Source organism: Protopterus annectens, chromosome 1.part2 (genome assembly GCF_019279795.1).
Source record: "Protopterus annectens isolate FY-2018-M chromosome 1.part2, PAN1.0, whole genome shotgun sequence".
In the NCBI taxonomy this organism is placed as follows: Eukaryota; Metazoa; Chordata; order Ceratodontiformes; family Protopteridae; genus Protopterus; species Protopterus annectens.
Window position 1 is genome coordinate 913430615 of NC_056727.1, and position 21217 is coordinate 913451831.

At 44.3% G+C, this 21217-nt stretch overlaps 1 protein-coding gene across 1 annotated transcript in view; it reads left to right on the forward strand.

Annotated features, from left to right (window-relative positions):
- PARP1 (poly(ADP-ribose) polymerase 1) overlaps window positions 1–21217 on the forward strand; it is a 2301307-nt gene that overhangs the window by 988179 nt on the left and 1291911 nt on the right. Inside the window, exon 14 of the mRNA XM_044060208.1 lies at window positions 6530–6598. Within this exon, the coding sequence (XP_043916143.1) occupies window positions 6530–6598 (69 nt within the window). The remainder of the gene's footprint in view (window positions 1–6529; window positions 6599–21217) is intronic.

A 21217-nucleotide genomic window follows, 5' to 3' on the forward strand; every position in this document is an offset into this window, starting at 1 on the left:
ATCCTACCTTCTACGCAGACTAGCTCTGCAGGTGTGGGAACTGGCTACCACACAGGGGATCACCCTCCAGGCCGCCTACATACCATCCCTGCACAACAACCAGGCAGATTACCGAAGTAGAACCACCTCAAACAACCACGAATGGATGCTTCAAAGAGGTGTTTTCCTGAATATGGTCCACAAGTGGGGTATCCCACGGATAACCTATTTGCCTCCTCCATAAACAGGCAGCTTCCTGCCTACTGCACAAAGACACCAGACCCCAAGGCATTGGCAACAGATGCCTTCTCCCTGACTTGGAAGGGGAAATTCCTGTATGCATTTCCCCTTTTCCCACTGATACAAAGGGCCCTGCTGAAATTTCAGCAGGACTCACCCAAAACCTTGTTGGTGACCCCCTACTGGCCAAGAAAGCACTAGTTCCCTCTTCCTCACCTGTCCAAGGGCAATCACAAGTTGCCCCTTCAGTGGACCTGCTCACACAGAACAAGGGGACTCTGATACATCTATAGTGGAAATCCTTGCACCTCACACTGTGGCTGATAGGATTCTGATCCCATTCAGACACCTGTACAACGAGGACATGCTCACTGTCCTGCAGGAGGCCAGGAAACCTAACATAAGAAAGTCCTCTCTCTCCAAATGGAAAAGGTTTTCCATTTGGTGTTACAAAAGGCAGTTGGACCCACTGGAAAGTGATATTCCTCTAATCCTTGTGTTAACTTATGCAGACAGACCTGTCATATTCATCTGTGAATGCACATTTATCTGCTATCTCTGCCTGCCTTCCTCTGGAGCCTCCCCTTGTATTCAGACTCCCTGCTAAACTGTTCATAAAAGGGGTACTGCATTTGAGACCACCCAGGAAACCCTCCCCTCCCCCCTGGGACCTTAACTCTGCATTAGAAAAACTCACACTAGCCCCCTTTGAGCCAGCAGACAAATCTCCCATAACATTTTACACACACAAAACTGTTTTACTGGTAGCCCTGACCTCAGCCAGAAGGGTCTCAGAATTGCAAGCAATTATGCCTACACCACCTTTTCTAATCTTCCACGTGGACAGGGTGACTCAGGACTAACCAGTTATTCACTCCCAAAGTAGTGAATGGACCTATCTTTGAACCAGGCCATCCACTTGCCTACCTTCTTCCATAATCCTTCCCTAATCCGCAGGGGGAAAGTGCGAGAGTACTTCATTTCCCTAGACACCCACAGACAACTGAGGTTTTATCTTCATAAAACCAAACCTTTTAGGAAATCTGACCAACTGTTTGTCTGTTTTCACCCTAGAGCCCTGGGGAAAGCTGTGAGCAAACAGTCTCGGCCTGGATTTTCAGGGCTATTTCCTTTTGCTTGCCTACACCATGGAAAGACTTTGCAGGGTAATGTCAAAGCCCATTCCACCAGAACAATGGCCTCTTCTGGAGCATTTTTCAAGGGTCTAACTGCCATTCTTGAAGCAGCCACTTGGTCCTCAGTGCACACTTTTACCAGACACTACAAATTAGACCATATCTCCAGGGCTAAAGCAGGGTTTGCCAGGGCTATCCTACATGGTTTCCTGGAAACATCATCCAGGCCACCCCCCCAATCCTAAGTGAGCTTTGGCACTCACCCACATGTAGAATACTGCAGCTTTGGAATAGAAGGACATAGGAAAGTTGTGTAAAATCTTACCATAACCTTAGATGTCCTCCTCTTCCATGTTGCAGTATTCCTTCCCTCCCACCTTCCCCTCTTGTCAGACTGCACTTGCTCTCCTGGGTGACAGTGGACAGGCTATGCCCTTACAGGATTGGCTTCGACGGGGCGTTCTCTTAGGTTCTGAGGGCTGGTACATGTAGACGTCACTTTTATGGCCCATGTTCCAGCTGCCATGTCAGATGTCTTGACGCACCTGGAGGGACCGAAAATCTTTGGAAACTTGGCCTGTTGAACTGGAGAGGAAGAAGGGTAAACTCCCACATGTAGAATACTGCAACATGGAAAGGAAGGATGTCTAAGGTTATGGTTAAGATTTTACACAACTTTCCTTTTCGTAGATCAGCCCATTTTCCATGTAAACAAATAACCATAGATTGCATTACTTTACTCAAAAGTTTTTGTACTCTTTACCCTTTCCATTTTTGACAACATATTCGCAATGCCATTTGACTTGTCTGTTTATTTTACATATCTGCATTTTCTTGGGGGATTCATATTGTCTTTGCCGTGAAAATTGTTCTCCACCACAAAGAACTGGGAGTGTTGTTAATATACTTCTCCACTTACAGTTACCTTGAACACAGGACATTTTTGAGTGTACTTTGCCCCTAGACTGAATATACAGCCCAAATGAGTAGATGAATTTGTTATAGTACAGAAAATTACTTTTTGACTCCGTATTTTATGTGGTTTAATGCGTTAATGAATGCTTTTGCACTTGTCAACATTTGCACTGGCTGTATGGTTTTGAGTTGGCTGAATCATTTAATTTCCTATAGCAGACAGATTCCATCCCTATTAGGAAGAAGCCAGAGAGCTAGAGGTGAAACTGATGGAGGCCATTTGGTGGTGGTGGGGTTTTTTTTTTTGGGGGGGGGGGGGGCAAAAAATTGTTTCAGGTTTCAGTAACCATAAACTTTAGAGCCTGTCATTTCTTGTGTTATGCATCTGGATTGAAACTCACTCACTGCTTTTAAGTCCCATGCAATTTTCAGGAATCGGGAGGAAAGCATTTGCTGAAGCAGGTTAAAGTATGTGAAAATGCCAATTTGCTGATATATTTTTTTCTCCTTAACATAGTCGGATTTGCCTTCATCTTATAGTTATCTGTTCTGGATGAACTTAAGGTTGTCAGCTGCTAAACCTGGCAGTGATCCAGGTACTCTGAAATCACAAAAATATGAAAGCTAAGTCACTCCACAACAAGTACAAATATGACTCTGTCATTGTCCATGTTGGAGTGAATGACTTGAGACGTACCTCCCTGGACTACATGAAAAGAGACATGGAAGAGCTCTCGGATCATGTGGCCCAGGCAGGTATGACCCTAGCCCTGAGTAGCATCCTGCCTTCGCCCAGAATGATACCACAATATAAGGATAAAATGATTGACTTCAACAATTGGCTAAGCTTATGGTGTCATTCAAAGGGGATCCAGTATCTGTCTGCCTTGGATGACATGATTGACAGACCACGATGCTTTGCCAGAGATGGTCTGCACCTGTCGCCCCTGGGATTCAGGTTACTGGCTAAGGCTCTTGCCACCCTATAGTGCCTTTTTAGGCAAACTTCAAAGGACAAAACCACCACCGTAACAGGTACAAGCATGCAAAATCTGAAGGTAATGCTACTCAATGCTAGAAGTCTAAACCTCAAAATGCACTCTCTCGAGGCACTCCTAAAAATGGAGAACATCGATATCTGTGCAGTAACTGAGACCTGGTTTAAGGCTCCAGAGAGCACCCCTGCAATACCAGGCTACAACTCTTACCACACTTTTCGCCACCAAACCAGGACCGAAACACTAAAGGTGGAGGAGTGTCAATATTCACCAAGGATATTCACACCACCAGGCTAGTTGGCCAACACAATGTGTCTGAAATTCTCCAAGTGCAACTAACACTAGGTAAGACTGCAATCCAAATTGTAGCTTGCTACAGATCCCCCACCATACCCCAAGATTCTCACTACACCTTTCTAAACATACTGGAAAATATTAAGATAGAACCAAACACCCTAATACTGGGTGATTTTAACTACCCTGCCATTAACTGGGAAAACTACTCATGGTTCTTGGAATTCATAAATTCCAACGCCCTGGATCAACTAATCCATAGTCCCACCAGGGGCTCCAATATCCTAGACCTGGTCATTACCAACATGGGAAATCAATGCTCCATACCTATGGTCACCCCCTCGTTAGTCAGGTCTGACCATAAGCTAATCACCCTTAACATCCACATCCCACCACCATAAAAAAACTTCTCCAAAGCCAACTTCATGCTACTCAAGTCAGAAGTGACAAACTTCATGACACCCATGCAGACGGGAACTGAAAGTTCAACTGCTGAATCCTACACTAAGGCACTGTACGAGCACATCCACACATGCATGAATCGTGCCATCCCAAATAGAACCAAAATGCTCTCATCCAAAAAAAGGAAGCCAATCTGGTGGTCCCCTGCCATAAACAAACTTTACAACAAAAGGAAGAAACTTTTGCAGAAAAGAGGAAAATCCCAGGATGCAAAAAACTCCCTTACTAGCCTCAGTAAGAAACTGAGATGCCTCATAAAATCCTCCAAAGCTAGTTACGAAAATAAAATTGCCAAAGATTCCAAAGACAACCACAAAGCATTCTATAACTATGTCAAAAATCTAAATGGCAATGCTCAGATCTGCTCTGAGCTAAAACAGAATGGCATTAAATATACTGATCCGAAGGATATTGCCAATATCCTGGCAGATCGATTCAGTGCCAACTTCACCCCCTCTCACCCCTAAATGGCCCATCTCAATACCGGAAGATTGCCAAATTCCAGTAATAACGGCCACACAGGTACAAAACGCATTCTCTAAAGCCAAGAATACAGCATCCATGGGACCAGATGACATCCCGGGCTGTGTACTACATGAACTACAATATGAACTGGCACCTCACCTAAGTGTCATGTTTAATCATAGCCTCACCTCAGGTTTCGTGCCCACTGAGTGTGGCGCAGAGCTACAGTTATCCCACTCCACAAGGGGGGATCCACCTTGGATCCCGGAAACTACCGTCCCATCAGTCTGACAAGCCTTATCTGCAAGGCCATGGAGCGTATTATCATGGAACTTATAAACAAAGACATTGGCAACCTTCAAACACTGGACCCCACCCAGTTTGGGTTTGTGAAGGGCCGATCTTGTCTCCTGAACCTGATTGACTTCTTTGAATCAGTCTCCAGAGCCATGGACAAGGGTAAGGTGGTCTACACAGCCTATCTAGACCTTGCCAAGGCCTTTGACACCATCCCCCACTCTGGAATCATAGATAAACTTACTAAGTTGGGCATTAATCCCTATGTCACCCAATGGGTTGCTAAATGGCTTACTGATAGAACCCACACTGTAAAATTAGCCGACTCCAAATCCAGCTCCAGACAAGTGACAAGTGGAGTACCTCAGGGTTCAGTCCTGGGGCCGCTCTTGTTTGGCATCTACTTTTCTGAAGTACAGGTCAACACTAAGGGACTCTGACTAACAAAGTTTGCAGATGACTGCAAACTGGGAGCCATTATTGAATCCCCAAATGATGTGGATACTCTACAAAAGGGCCTTACAGAAACAGATGCTTGGTGCCAGAGCCATGGGCTCAAGCTCAATGCCAAGAAATGTATTGTTATCCCTTTTGGGAAAAAACATGTATCCATGAATTACCATATAGGTGGCAGTACACTAAACACAGAAAGTGTGATAAGAGACTTAGGGACACAGGTGGACAGTGGTCTCACCTTCGATAACCACATCGCCACAACAGTCAGGAAATCCTTCTATGTGGCACACCTCATCATGAAGGGCTTTTCATCCAAAAAAAGGAGGTCATTGTCCCACTGTACTCATCCCTCATTAGACCCATTATAGAATACAATGCCCCATTTGGTATGTACCTCTCAAGACATCTGCAACAACTGGAAAGGCCTCAGAAATACCTCACTAAAAGAATCACAGGTCTAAAGCAGATGCCCCACGCTGGCCTTAAAAACTCCAGCTATACTCTGTCGCATATCGTCTACTCAGAGGCGATCTCTGCTCAACATACAAGGCCATGTCAAACCCAGAGCTGTTGGACATGCTACACTTAAAGAAATCCGAATCCCTCAGAGCTACACGCTCCAGGGATCTAAACCTTGTCATCACAATAAACAAAACATGCTGGAGGGATAGGTTCCTGACCCAGAGACTCCCCAGACTCTGGAATAGATTGCCCATACATGTCAAGCAGAGTGCCTCTTTGGACCTCTTCAAGAGGAACCTTGACGATTGGATGGGAGAAAGGAAATTCACCCCAGGGATCACGTCAGTCGCCCTGCTAGACAGGGGTCTAGGAAAGTAAATAATGTGGGAAGAAATAGCCAGGGAATTGTTATGGCTAGGCTTGTGTAGGCCCTAGGGCTGATAGCCTAGTACCAACCTATGAACCTATGAAATGAGTGCCTTATAAGTGGTGTTCACTATTGTCTAAACTGTTCCAACTTTTTTTAATCTGAAATCATAATATTAGCATGCCTTCAGATCGCTAGCCATAGCTGCATGCCTGCCCATCATGTTATTTTAGTTGTATTAAAGTCCACATTTACATACCCGTGAGTACTTACCTACTTTTGAAGCTGTCACGCACTGCATGGAAAGGGATAATTAGGTCTGTAGGTTGTGGATGTAATTTTTTTTCTATTTTCATATTGTAGTAACTTTACATGTGAATAGTTCCAGTTGCCTGTTATATTGACCGATTTTGACCTAGTGATTTATAAAGCTAAAAACAGTAATGTAAACCTTTCAGGTTCCAGCAAATCTGAAAAGAAGATGAAGTTAACAGTCAAAGGAGGAGCAGCTATTGACCCAGAAACAGGTATTTTGACATATACTAGTTGGTGTGCTAACTTAGCCGATGCTTAACATTTGTATTTCTTAGTCATGGTGTTCTGTGAATCTGTGTTTGCCTTTGTTTTCTTGTTGTACTTAGAATTCTGCTACAGAGACCATATTTCTGTCAGAGTTTGTGAGTATTAATTTGCTCTTGAGAGACCAGTTCTTCCAGGTCACTTGTCCATTTGTAAAGTGCATCTACACAGAAAATTACCATCTTGTGTTATTTATTTGCATTTGTTTTCCAGGGTAGAACACTGATCTCCATGGACCCTTAGACTCAGCTCAGGAGCAGTGTCTGGTTAAGTGACTTGCTCAGTCGCACAGTTAGGCAATGGAAACTAAGGGAATCAAACATTGCACCACTGGACATCGAGAAACAGCTGGTTAACAGCTCCTTAAACCTCTAAGCCAACTTGCTCACGTTAAAATTGTGTGTATGTGGGGAGGGGGGTCAAATCTTCCCCATTCACACACTGTGGGGGTGAAACATGAGCCTCATAGTTGTGAAGTGTGATATCTTTGCAGAACACAGTTAGAAATAACCATCTAGTCTCTTATGGTATAAAAATAAGTGTTCAGAGCTAGGTGACTTTGGTATTTTCTAGACCAGTGTAGATTTAACAACAAAGCCAAATTAAGCTTTTAGACTATAAGCCCAGTTTTCCAAATGTTAAATTAATAAAAGATAACTAATAAAAATGTGATATTTCAAAATACATAGCATTTTAAACAAAATTATTTTTCTAATGTTTGCCTTTGAAAGTCTCCATAGTCTCCAAAAGTCACATGGCTTATTTTGCTCTTTCTCATAGCAGATAAAACTATACAATGAAAAGTCAAATGTTCTATTCCTATGTTGCAGTATTCTAGTAGTGGGATTTTCTGCCCTCAGGCGACTTGTACGTCGGTTCCTATACAAAAGCTTCAGCTTGGCTGTTGCAATGTGCATGGGGCGTCACACGTAGGCCATAAACCAGGAGCCTTAAATGTGACATCTGCACGCATAATCCTCAGAACTCTTCAGCTGCAGACGACCTTGTGTCGTATGATCAATTCTTCGCAGATGTCTCATCTTAAAAGATAAGTAAACCTTTGGGTTTCTAATTTTCTTTTTGCTGATTTCAGGAGAAAGGAAGCCCTAGTAATGCGTGACTGCCTTGCCCACCTTCCCATCTCGTCCTGCCTTTCCCACTGTCTTCCAGTTTGGCACTCAATCACCACAGACCAATGGGTCTTGCCCGTTATCCAAAAAGGGTACTTCCTATCCTGGAAAGTAATGCCCCCCCTTGGGAAAGGCATTCCATTCCCTCCCAAAAACCAGGCCCACCTCATGCCACAAGTTCTGGCAGACCTTCTAAAGCCTTTAGCTGATGTCAGGTAAAAAGGGAAAATGCCACTGCAGGCGCCAGATACCCCATAAAGACGTCCATGATAGGTGTGTTTTTTGCTTAGGCTGGGAACACTGTTACTCCTCTGCCGCAATTTGTCAGTACTTTGTGCCCAAGACTCTGCGCAGCCGTCTGGCCGCTTTAAACCTCTACCTTGAAAACCAGCGCCTTAAGCAGTTAACCCTTAGAATGGATCCAGCATCGGAGGCCACACCCAAACCACCGCTCAAGAAGCCCAAGTTTCCTAGGCCTTCCTCACCAGCTGCTCCGCTTACAGACACACTGCCAGTCTAGGGGTTGAGGTGCGCTTGACAGATCCGTCGACTGCAACAATGTCCCTTGAGGAAGCTGTGGCGCAGCTGATGACCGGCACATCCTCAGAGCTTATCCAGACTTCCGTCGAGGTCAAGGGGGAACCAGTTTTGGGGGTACCTCCGACCAGAATCCAGACTTCGGATTTGGTAGCCTACATGCCCGATGCCAGGCCGCTCCCTGCTTCCACCACAGCCAAAAAGAAGCAGAAAACTAAGCATACTTCCTCTTCTACAGAAGTAACACCAGACTGGCAGGCCTTCACCTCCTCCCTCATGCAGGCCTTTATGGCTGTCAGGCCTTCAGCCGCACCCCCACACACACACACACACACACACACTCTGCCTCTTTTGAGCCCTAGGCCTCCTCCTGCCTCTTCCTTCCCACTCATGACCCCTCAAGTCAGGGAGGAAGAGCATGATTCTTCCTTCTCTTCCTCAGAAGAGTCCATTTCATATGTGTTCCAGATTGCCTCCCTCCAGGAATATTATTCTCCTAATGAGGAATCTGTGGAAGGGGATTCTCCTCCTGAGGATATTATGTTTGGTGAGACCATCACCAAGATGGAGGATTACTTGAAATGGGATACGTCCGAAATGACTGACACCCCTAAAAGGTACTTTGAGCTGCTGCAAGTAGAATCACCCTCCCCGTTGGCAGTGTTCCCCCCCCCGGTTCTACCTGCTTACTTGGGTGCTTTCAACTCAGCTTCTAAGGCCCCAGCTTCTGGCCCCCAAGCGTCCTGACCGCTTTTATACAGTACCAGAGGACCAGAAATTCCTGGTTAAGCCACCTTTGGTAGACCCAGCTGTAATTGCCACCACTGCAAATAAGCAATCTAGACTGCTGCCTTCTGCCTCCCTCCTAAACACAGATAAAGATAGCAAGTATATGGATAGGATGGGGAAAGAAGGTATATACTTCCACTTTGGCCTTCAGGGCCATAAGTTATCAAACCCATGTGACTAAGTACGCACTAGACTTGGTTTCTCAAGCCTCCTCCATGCTGGCATCTTTGCCTGACAGCCCCATTAAGACTGACAATGACATACAAGCTAATCTTGGCCCAACAGGTAGCTGGACACTCCATCAGATACAGCTACGATACCACAGAACCATCTGCCAGTGCTGCAGCATCCGTCTCTGTACTCAGGAGGTACTCTTGGCTAAGACTTCAGAACCTCCCAGAGGATTTCAAGTCTGAGATCCTGGACGCACCACTGGACCACAGTGCCCTTTTTAGTAAACAATCTGCAGACCTTTTCAAAAATCTACATGAAAAAAGTAAACAACTACAGGACATAAAGCATCTTCTGGTTTTACCCATTCCCAAGTATTATAGGAACTACTTTGCTAAAGATACCTTTGTGTGAGGCATAATCTGCAGGCTTCTACCTCCTCTTCCAGATCTAGAAGAGGGGACAAGAATACCCACCATGTCTAGACCTTCTGCTCCACCTCATCAGCCCAGACTATCCTTTCAGGAGAAAAGAAGCCCTAGTAATGCGTGACTGCCTTGCCCACCTTCCCCTCTCGTCCTGCCTTTCGTAGGCCATTAACCAGGAGCCTTAAATGTGACATCTGCACGCATAATCCTCAGAACTCTTCAGCTGCAGATGACCTTGTGTCGTACGATCAATTCTTCGCAGACGTCTCATCTTAAAAGATAAGTAAACCTTTGGGTTTCTAATTTTCTTTTTGCTGATTTCAGGAGAAAGGAAGCCCTAGTAATGCGTGACTGCCTTGCCCACCTTCCCATCTCGTCCTGCCTTTCCCACTGTCTTCCAGTTTGGCAATCAATCACCACAGACCAATGGGTCTTATCCATTATCCAAAAGGGGTACTTCCTATCCTGGAAAGTAATGCTCCCCCCGCCCCCCCGGGAAAAGCATTCCATTCCCTCCCAAAAACCAGGCCCACCTCATGCCACAAGTTCTGGCAGACCTTCTAAAGCTAGGCACCATAGAACCTGTCCCCTTAAGACAAGAAGGAAGGGGTTTCTACTCCTGTCTGTTGTCTGTTCCTGGACCCCTAAAAAAATGGCTCTGGAGACCCATCTTGGACCTGTCCTTTCATTTCCAGTTTACTGCCTTGCCTTTTTGTTTATCCATGCCCCCCCCCCCCTGAGTCTTTACAAAGTGCCTAGCCCCAGCTGTTGCCTTTTGCAGAATCCAGGGAATCCAGATTTACCCTTATCTGGATGACATCCTGATTCTGGCAGAGTCCAGAGATACTCTCTCAAGGCCATCTACACTTCACCATGTCCCTTCTGCAGAATCTAAGTTTCACCGTCAACCTGCCAAAATCCTCCCTGGTCCCAGGCTAGGATAAGATCTTCCTAGGCTGCAGAATCAGAACAGACAAAATGAAGGCCTTTCTCCCACAGGACAAGGTTCTTTCTCTGACTTCCCACTTTCAGGAAACCTTAGTATCCCAGAAGGTGACGGCAAGGCAATTCCGCCGTCTCCTGGGTTTAATGGCAACTACCATCCCCATGCTACCACTGGCAAGAATACACGTGCGCAAGCTTCAGTGGTATCTCAAAAGCATCTGGGCCCATCTTCATACCTTAGAGCTGGTCATTCCCCTTCTTCCCTGTCTAAAGGCAGAAATCAGCTGGTGGATCCAGCAAGTCCAACTAAACCTGGGGATCCCACTGCAGCCAACCCACCCCAACCCAAACAATACATACAGATGCCTCAGATTCAGGTTGGGGAGCAACCCTGGCTTCCTACAGGATTCAAGAAAAGTGGTATCCCTGTCCACAGGCCAACCACATCAATATCAGGGAAATCACAGCAGTCTTCTTAGCGCTGAAAACCTTTTTTCCCCTTCTGGTTCCAGGCGTGCTCCTGATAGTGACCGACAACACCACGGTCATATGTGGTACCTCAACAAACTGGGAGGGACAAAGGCCTATCAGCTGTACAGACTAACCCTGCTGATATGGGACCTAGCCTCTTGCCACAACTTAGTCCTGCAGGCAGCCTACATCCCCTCACAGGACAACCACCAAGCAGATCTGTTGAACAGAACTTCCTCGCCTCCGCACGAATAGATGCTGAACAGAGAGGTCTTCCTGGACATAGTACACCGGTGGGGTGCTCCACAAGTAGACCTGTTTGCCTCCCCCAGAACAGGCAACTGCAGACCTTGTGCTCAAAAGCCTACTCCCCTCTTGCATGGAGAGTAAACGCTTTCAGCATCTCTTGGGAGGGGAAGTTCCTTTATGCCTTTCCCCCATTCCCACTGATTCAGAAAGTCCTCCTGAAAATACAGAAGGACATAACCAAAAATCATGTTAGTGACTCCCTACTGGCCAAGGCAGCACTGGTTCCCCTTACTTCACAAGCTAGCCAAAGGCAATCACTTCAAGTTACCCTACAAGGTGGACGTACTGATACAAAACAAAGGAACTCTCCTACACCCACACTTGCAGATGTTATCCTGGACTCTGTGGGTGATAAACGTTTAATCCCTTTCAGACACCACTACTCAGAGGATGGGCTTTCTGTCCTAAGGGAGGCAAGGAAACCTACCCCCAGAAAATCTTTCCTGGCTAAGTGGGAAAGATTTACTAAATGGTGTCTGCACAAGGGAAGGGACCCTTGTTCTGCAGAGGTCCCCCTGGTTCTGTCCTACATGTGTCAGTTGACTAAAGGTGGGACTCTTATTCTTCAATCAAAGTACACCTTTTTGCTATATCAGCCTGGCTGCCCCTCGACCCCCCCCCCCTTGCTAGCCAGGCTCGACTTAAAGCTCTTCCTCAAAGGGGTCTTACACATGAGACCACCAAAGAAACCTATCCCTTCACCCTGAGACCTGAACTACATCTTAGAGAAACTAACCCAGCACCCTTTTGAACCATCTGGGGCCTCCTACCTACAGATGTGTACATGGAAGATGGTCCTGCTGGTGGCCATCACTTCAGCCAGAAGGGGTGTCAGAGTTGCAGGCCTTAATGGCCTGCCCCTCCCTACACTGTCTTCCACAAAGACAGGGTAATCCTGCAAACCAAACCCCTCTTTTATGCCCAGGGTGGTCAGTGACCTGTCTCTTAACCAATCTATCCAGTTACCCACTTTCTTTCCCTCCCCTTGTAATGAAGGGGAGAAAATTCTGCACTCCTTGGATGTGCACAGGCAGTTAAGATTCTACCTGGACAAAACGAAAACCATTAGGAAACTGACCAGCTCTTTGTCTCCTTTCATCCTAGAGCCCTGGGCAAGGCAGTCTCCAAGCAAACCATCGCATGTTGAATTAGGAAAATTTTTTGCCTCTGTTACTCCCTCCATGGAAAGGTCCCTCCAGTTGGAGTAAAGGCCCATTCCACTAGGGTGGTGGCTGCCTCCAGGGCCTTCATGAAAGGACTAGACACTGCATCCATTTTGGAAGCAGCCACATGGGCCACTGTCCACACTTTCACCAAACATTACAAGCTGGACCAAATTTCTAGAGCTAGAGCAGGATTCGCCAGGGCAATCCTCTAGGTTCTTGTTGAATCCTCTTCAAATACCACCACCCTCTCATCCGCATAAGCTATGGTACACTCCCACTACTAGAATACTGCGACATAGGAACAGAAGGAGCTAGAATAGTTGTGTACAACCTTACCATAACAATAGATGTCCTTCTCTTCCATGTTGCAGTATTCCTTCCCACCCACCAGTCCCCTCAGCTCGTTGTCCTTACTTGTCCTCTCAGCTCTTTTTCATTGCCTGTCCTATCCACAGTACAGTAGGTCACCAGGTCACACCCCTGAAAACCACTGGCATTCTTCCTGCTGGGCCTTTTTCTCTGCCTGCTGGCCTTCAAGTTCTGAGGGTTGTGTGTGCAGACGTCACATTTAAGGCCCCTGGTTTATGGCGTACCTGTGACATCCCACGCACACTGCAACAGCCAAGCTGAAGCTTTTGTATAGGAGCCGACGTACGAGTCACCTGAGGGCAGAAAATCCCACTACTAGAATACTGCAACATAGAAGAGAAGGACATCTATGGTTATGGTAAGATTTTACAAAACTATTTTTGATGAAATGCGTAACTGTTGGATTAAATCAGCATAATACAGACTACAAAACAGCATAACTCAGACTGTGAAACTAAAAATACTTCCCAGCCACAATTGTTGCACAACCATTTTGTTCCTCCTTCCCTTAGTGCTCCTAGAAGTCAAAAAAGCACTAAACCTGAAAGAACCAAATTATATGAGTAAAAGCACGTTGAAAGGATCAGACTTCCCAAAATAAAAAAAAAATGGAGGAGTTGTCAGGCTGCCTTATGTTTTATTACTTTCTTGTTGCAGAGGTTGATTCAGGTCCGTTTTTTTGCTGATCATTCCTGTTGAGAAGTCTTTATAAGTTTTTACTTTTCTCTGCCTTTGTTGTACTTTTTATTAGTTTGTACTGGCATATTTCTCTCTTCCCACTTGACAGGTTTGGCTTGAGCCTGTTTAATTTTTACCTTGTCAAACCCATTGTTGTGCCTACAGTAGAACCTTAACACACTTCAGTGCACACACTAGCTGTGCATATATTGTTTAGGAGAGGAGCACAGCACTACTTTAATGTTCCATTTGCTAAGAGTTTATTCATGCAACACAAAACTGAAGAACTTAAAATGTTTCTTAATGAAACAGGCCGTCATTGGGAAGAAGGCCAAGCCAGTAGGGCATCCTATTTTAGACCTTTGATGTTGACCAGTTCTCAGCCCCAGTACTGGCACATCAGAGTGCAAGGGGTCCTAAAGCAGCAGGTTGCTATACTTCAGAAGCTTTTCTGTAAATGCTGTTAAGCAAATAAAGACCAAGATTTGGCCTTTTCAGGAAGCTAAAGGCAATTTCTCTTATAAGTAATTGCCAGTATCCTCAAAACTAGCCTTGGCCTATTCCTCCTTGTCTCTCGTGTTTTAATTACAAAAAAAAGTTGAAGATATTTGAAAATTAAAGGTTTAAACACAGGTACATATGTATTTACACATGTTTCATTCATTGGTAGTAATTCCTTTCTAGCCTGCCAATAAAACTGTCACCCCCCCCCCCCCCCCCAATAACCTAGTGCTTGCTTTAATGTTATTTGGTAGTCTGTTCCAGGCATCAGCTGCTGACTCAAGAAATCAATTGGTACAGGTGGCTGCTGCTTCATACCAGTGGTGAGTGGTGATGGGAGAGTTGTCTAAGACCCTGTTTTGTATTTATTGCCCCAGTAAGCCTCCATGTTTCACCAGACATTTTGCTCAGCCTATTCAGAAACTTTACAGTGCTGAAGCTGGAATCCATGGTGCTGCCCCATGGCACAGCTTCATTTTTTTTTTTAAATCGTATCAAACCAGCAGTGATGTCACCATTGCCTTTGGCTGTGCTCATCTGTGTGACACCATATCTGCATCAGTGCTATGCTTGGTGCCATACATGCAGAGTCTGTTCCCAACACTGACTTTTTTGCCTACCTGATACAGATGCCTCCAGCAGCTTTCTTTCTGGCATTGACAAGAGTCCACACTGGGCCCAGTTTTGGAAGCCTTGGCAACAGTAAATTCGTTTGCCTTTAAATGGTTCACTGAGTATATGCTGACAGAGATGATGATGTAGATAACATAGGGCAACACTGGTGCTCTCACAGACCAAAGTAATGGTCACAATAACTTGTGGACATAGAAACCAAATTCAAAAATAACTCCACAGATGAAGAAACTCAACCCAGGAATCACGATGTATTGAGACCAAAAATAAGTTAAAAATGTTAAATAACTTTAATAAATAAGAAACAAAAATTGATCAAGCGCTTTCGCCTGGTTCATACCAGGCTTTATCAAGATGTTAAACAGTGGAAAGCAAGGCCATTTTATATCATCATACATTAGTCATGTGACCTGTTAATTAACCACCCATACCATTAATTATAGTAATTAAATATTCGAAATGCTTATCTCTACAGAACTAATATTGTTACACAACTAATTAGTTTGAGATCTGTCTAAGTAAATTAATGCATGTATATTAAAAATAAACCATCATATAAAATAAATAAATACATTACGTATAAAACTGAACATGAGTATAATCTGTTAAATAACTATAAATTGTAAGGTACAAGTGTTAAAAAATATATATTTTGTGTTTTCGTAATGTGAATCCCTGTAGTGAAAACACATTTTAAATTAAAAATAATAAAATAGATAAAATAAAAATTCTTCACTGGCTAAATGTAGTTAACCACCAAGTGTCTAAAAATAAGTATTTCCTTGTTCATAACTTCTCTCTATTTAATTTTAGTGCACTTACTATACTAATACTATCATTTAGACCTGGGAATCTTGTTGCATTTAATTTTAATTGCCATAAAAGCTCTTTGTTCCAAACGTATCTCCCAGTCACCTCCTCTAGGGTCCTGGGTGACTTGGTCTAGAACAAGGAATTGCAACTGCATATTGCTACATTGCGTTGAATGTTTGAAAAAAGCATTAGTATCTTTCTTCTTGCTAATTTCGTATAAATGCTCATAGATCCTTTTTCTTAGTGGCCTCTCGGTTTTGCCAACATAAAAACTATAACATTCCATGCAAACACAGAGATAAACCACCCCTTTTGATGCACAGTTATAATAACTTTGCGCATTAACCTTAAAGTTCCTAGAGGAAATATACAAGCTACTACTGTTGTGTATGTAAGGACACTGATTGCATGCACCACATTTAAAGGTGCCTACCTTATTGGAAAAGTATGAATACTTTCTGTCATTATTCCTACTTTCAAATAAACCCTTTAAATTAATGTCTCTCTTTCTTGTGAATCCGGGCTTAGCAGGTATAATTTTGTTAATGTCCTCCTGCAGTGTCAACACTGGCCAATATGTCAGAATAGTCATTTCAACTTGTTGCGAGTCCCTGGTATATGTGTAAACAAAGTTGTTGTATAATGATTGTTGTTCAGCATCATGTGAATGCTCTAGTGCCTTACCTTTACCAAGTAATGGTGGATATTTTGATTCCCTGTTACTCAAAGCTTCCTTTATTAGGTTGTTCACCAAGTGAGCTGGATAACCTCTTTCTAAAAAGAGTTTTTATAAAAAATCAACTTCTTTAAGAAATAGATCCTGGGTACTTGCCATCCTGGATGCACGGATGAGTTGTCCTTTTATTATACCTTTTTTCTGATAAAAAGGATGGCCACTATCAAAATGCAGAAATGTGTTGGAAAAAGTCGTCTTTCTGTATATTTTAGATTGAAAAATGTTATTAACGTGGTCTTTGAATAAAAGAACATCCAAATAATGTAGGGAATTTTCACTTCCGTTGTGTGTGAAAGCTAAAAAACCTGTAGTGGAATGGATGTAGGTAATAAAATTTGAGAAACTGTCCATATCACCGTCCCATAGTATACAAATGTCATCCAGGTAGCGTTTATAATAAATATGTTCAGCCCAACTCGTTGAAAGTATGAATTTGTTTTCCCAATAATATAATACTATGTTCGTGTATGTCGAGGCACATGGAGCGCCCATCGCTACACCTTTCTTTTGTCTAAATACCTCTCCGTTAAAATAAATAAAATTATTCTCAAGGACTGCCTCCATAAACTCCACCAGTAACTTAATCGTGTTACTTAATTCAGAGTGTGTGGTTAAGATTTCATTAAACCAATCTAGTCCTATGGAGTGAGGAATACTTGGAAATAACTCTATAATATCTATAGTTGCCATTAATATCTTTGGGTTGTACAAACTTTGCTGAACATCATTAAGAAATTCCCAAGAATCTTTACAAATAGATTTTAAAGTTGAAACAAATTTCTTCAATGTTTGGTCAATAAACTTCCCTAGAGGCTCTGTGATACTGCCAGCTCCTGCTACTATGGGTCTGAACTTTAAAAGGTTAACATTTAACATTTTTAACTTATTTTTGGTCTCAATACATCGTGATTCCTGGGTTGAGTTTCTTCATCTGTGGAGTTATTTTTGAATTTGGTTTCTGTGTTCGTGCTGAAGTTAGCTGGATTTGTCTCATTTTTCCATAACTTGTGGACATACTGATACTGAAGGGACAGTTCCACAGACCTCCCATGAAAACCTGCTGTAGTTCTGTGCTGTAAGAAATCGGAAAAAATGCCCTACTCTTCATCTGAGTCTTCTGCACCCTCCCCCAAAAGTTCATAGAATGCAACACAAAGTCCAGATATATAGATGGCGCTCTCAGTCTTTGGTCAGTGTTTGAGGAGGAGGTATGTGTTGTTGGAACCCAGTCCTCTCTGGATGGCCCAGAATTAAGTACATTTCTCCACTTAATGCAGGAAGAATGAGACTTGCCGTATTCTGTCTCTACAGAAGAGGTTGCAGTAGGCATGTAGGAATGCTTTGTAGTCTTCCTAGCTGGTACCATCCTTGCCTGACATTTGAAGAGTCCACTCCTGTTCCTAAAGATTCGGACTGTATATTTGGGCAGTTTGGTGTGAGACCCCCAAACCTTGACCAGATAAGGCCCCCGCTACTCCTTAAGCCCTGCTGTTCACCCACCAGACAGGGTGTCTGGAATGATGGATTGATTCAGGAAGTATGTACTTGCATCATCCTCCCTTTTACTTACTGCAACAAATTACTTAACCTACATGATGCATTTCCAAAGTAGGAAGTACTAAATAGGCCACAGATGGAAAAAGTGAAGTCGTATTCTAACCTCCTTGAACCTTGTGAGCTGTATTGTCCAGGTATTATACAGTGTGGCAGAGGTTTTATCCAGGTCTGCTCTTGTTTTTGTGGTGGTAAGTACCTCAGGGAGATGGCCAGATGTGGTGCCATCCACATGACATGGATAAGATGATGAGATTCCTTTGAATCCAGATCAGTTGGGGGTCCTTGTGGCTCTGGCCTCCACCTGGGCCAAGGGAGCAGCTTCTTCCTGCCACTCAGTAGTTGCTTCTTCTCTGATCTGACCTTTCGAGTCAGGGCCCTTGGATCTGACTTCACCAGGGTCAAGTGTGAATTGGTGCCTAAGCTTAGTTTCTCAGTACCAGTGAGTTCTCTGATTTGATAGGCTGTGACTCCTTTGGAGCAGTCTTGAATAGCTGAGCCAAGTAGTCTGCATTGACTTTGACAGTATGGGTTTGGAACAGAGATCTTTGAAGACGTTCTTCCTCCTTAGGGCTTTGGATTTAGATAGTTTACTCCATCAGCCCCCCGCAGGGTCTATTTTAGATGATCAAACTTTGAAAAGTTAAACTGTCATATGGTTGATACCATATGATTGAACCCCCACTCTTTAAATATACCAACTCTGAGATCTCACTACAGTGCAGAAAAGGGAAATCTTCCCATTCTGCGCTGTACAGAGATCTCCATTAAAACGGTTGAACTGTCAAAATTCGATCATATGGTGTCGACTATATGACAGTCGAACTTTTGAAAGTTCGATCATATAATATACCCCCCCCCGCACCCTAGCCATGTGGTGTCTCTGGTTGCACATCCCTTGGGGGGTTCAGCTCTCTGGACCTGTACTGAGCTCAGCTTTTGAGAGAATGCTCTCATTTCAGCAAGAAGACTATCCCGTCTAGTTCAAATCAGTTCAGTTCCTTCCTCGAAAGAATCTCTCAGGGTTTGGGCCCTACTGTTCTTGTTCCATAGGGGCAGTCAGTGGCGAAAAGTCTTGCACCAGTTCCTATGGAGGAGACCATCTCCACTTAGGAGTCCTCTCCTTGCATCCGTCAAACTGGGTTTTCATCACACTAGACAGATGGGGGTGCAGAGGATACTTTATTTCTTTACACATCCCTTTTTTCTCCTTAAAACAACTTCTAGATGTTCCACCCTCTCATAGGGAGGTGTCTGCTTCAGAAATAAAGAAACTTCTATACAATCAAATCATCCAAGAGGTCCCACCAGACCAAAGAGGATCCAGAATTTGCTCGATTGTTTTTATTGTCAAGGAAGATGGGGACCACAGGTCAAATCTGGACCTGAATTACTGGAACAGTTTAAGGAAAACAAAATTCCAGAGGGTCACAGTGCAGTCTAGTCTCCCTTTCCTGAGAGAGAGAACTGGATGTGCTTGATAGATCTTCAAGATGCATACTACCACATAAAGATGGACAGGTGCTGCTTTAACCATTTGGCTGGGAGCCAGTCATTTTTAGGTCAGAGCTCTGCCCATTGGGCTCATCACATGTCCTTGTCTTTCCAAGTGTCTTTCACGGATATTTGTAAAACACATATCTATTAGTGGTGAGTCACCACATGTTTCACAGGGACATTCTTTGAACCTTCTCTCTCCCTAAGCCATGGTGTCCACCGATGCTTCCCACTTGGAGTATTGGAGGGGGGCATTACATGGGAGATCCAAGGTACATGGTCACAGTCCGAGACCAGTCTTCACACCAGTGTATTGGAGATGAGTGCAGTCCTCCTAGAGTTGCAGGCCATTCAGGATGCTCTCCCCTCAGATGTGACATCTATCCAGACAGACAACATGGCAGTCATCTGGTACAGCAGCAAACTGGGAGGAACCAGATCTTAGCTTTTACGTGGAGAGGCCACGAGAGTGTAGCAATGGGTTATGTCTTCACTTCTTTCTAATAGCAGTGCATATCCTGGGCAAGTCTAGTGTATTAGGTTGAGCAGGTTTGTCCTTCTCCATCATTAGTAGTCCCTTAGTGCAACAGTCGTAGAGCAAATACGTTCTTTGCTGTGATCTCCCAGGAGGGGGAGTCGCCCAGGGATTCTGTGTTCCACAGTTGTCCCCCAGGACTTTTGTCTTTTTTTCCCATCCCTTTGATTCCAAAATTTTTACAGAAGGCACTAGCAAGGATCACGGTCATCTTCATAGCCCCTTACTGTCCTCGACGGGTATGATTTTTCCTTCCTCTGGCCTCATCTAGTATGCTCTCCCTGGGTACTGGGCTTGGCTGTAGATCTACTATCTCACCTGTCAGGATCACCTCATCTGGACATTCAATCCCTCATGTTGACAGCATAGTTTCTCCAACTCCAGTGATGGCTAGATGGTCCAGGTTTTCATCCTCTGTTGTTCATATTCTAACTTCTTCCCAGAAACCTTCTACACAAGATTTACAAAAGCAGATGGAAAAGGTACTCCTTCTGGGCAGTTGAGAGCAGTCGTGATCCTTTTTTGACTCCCCTTCTAGCAAGCTTGGAATTTCTGGCAAATCTTTTTCACAGTGGAGCCAGCTATTTCACTATCAAAGTACATTTAGCAGCCATATCTTCTTTTCACATTGGCAAGAATCACATGTCCATTACGTCCTTCAGACTAAAGCCTTTTTAGAGGAACTTTTCTGTCACGTCGTCAGGCCAGTATTCCAAAGTTTTTCAGTCCCTCCTGGTGCATTGGACGTCTGACGTGGCTGACAGGAAATGTGGGCCATAAAAGTTAAGTCTGCACGCACCAGCCCTCGGAACTCTTCAGCGCCAGCCATATGCCAGGTGTTTCTGCTTACTGCTAACGTCTGATAAAATTCAGATAAGTACCCTGTTGGGGAACCTTTCAGTCCTTCTTACTTTAATGTTTGTTCATGTCATCCAGAAGGGGCAAGTGTGGCCAGCAGATTCCCTACAAAGACACGCACGATCAGTGCCTTTTTTGCTTAGGAAGGGAAAACGACCACAAAAACTGGCCCATCTGTAAAGCGTTTGTCCCTAAAACCCTATGCCTCCACTTACAGGCCCTCAACCTTTACCTAGAGAACCAACATCTTAAGCAACTCGTGCTAAGGATGAAAGATGCTTCCGATGCCCCAACAGAACCGCCTAAGAAAAGGCCCAAAACCACGCAGCTTTCTCCTTTGGCTGCGCCTCTACCTACCATACCTCCGCCTGTGGCCAACATTGGCCTGGTAGAGGAATCGGCTCTTGCCAGCCAGGATAAAGCGGGTATCCAGGAGGAGGCTGCACA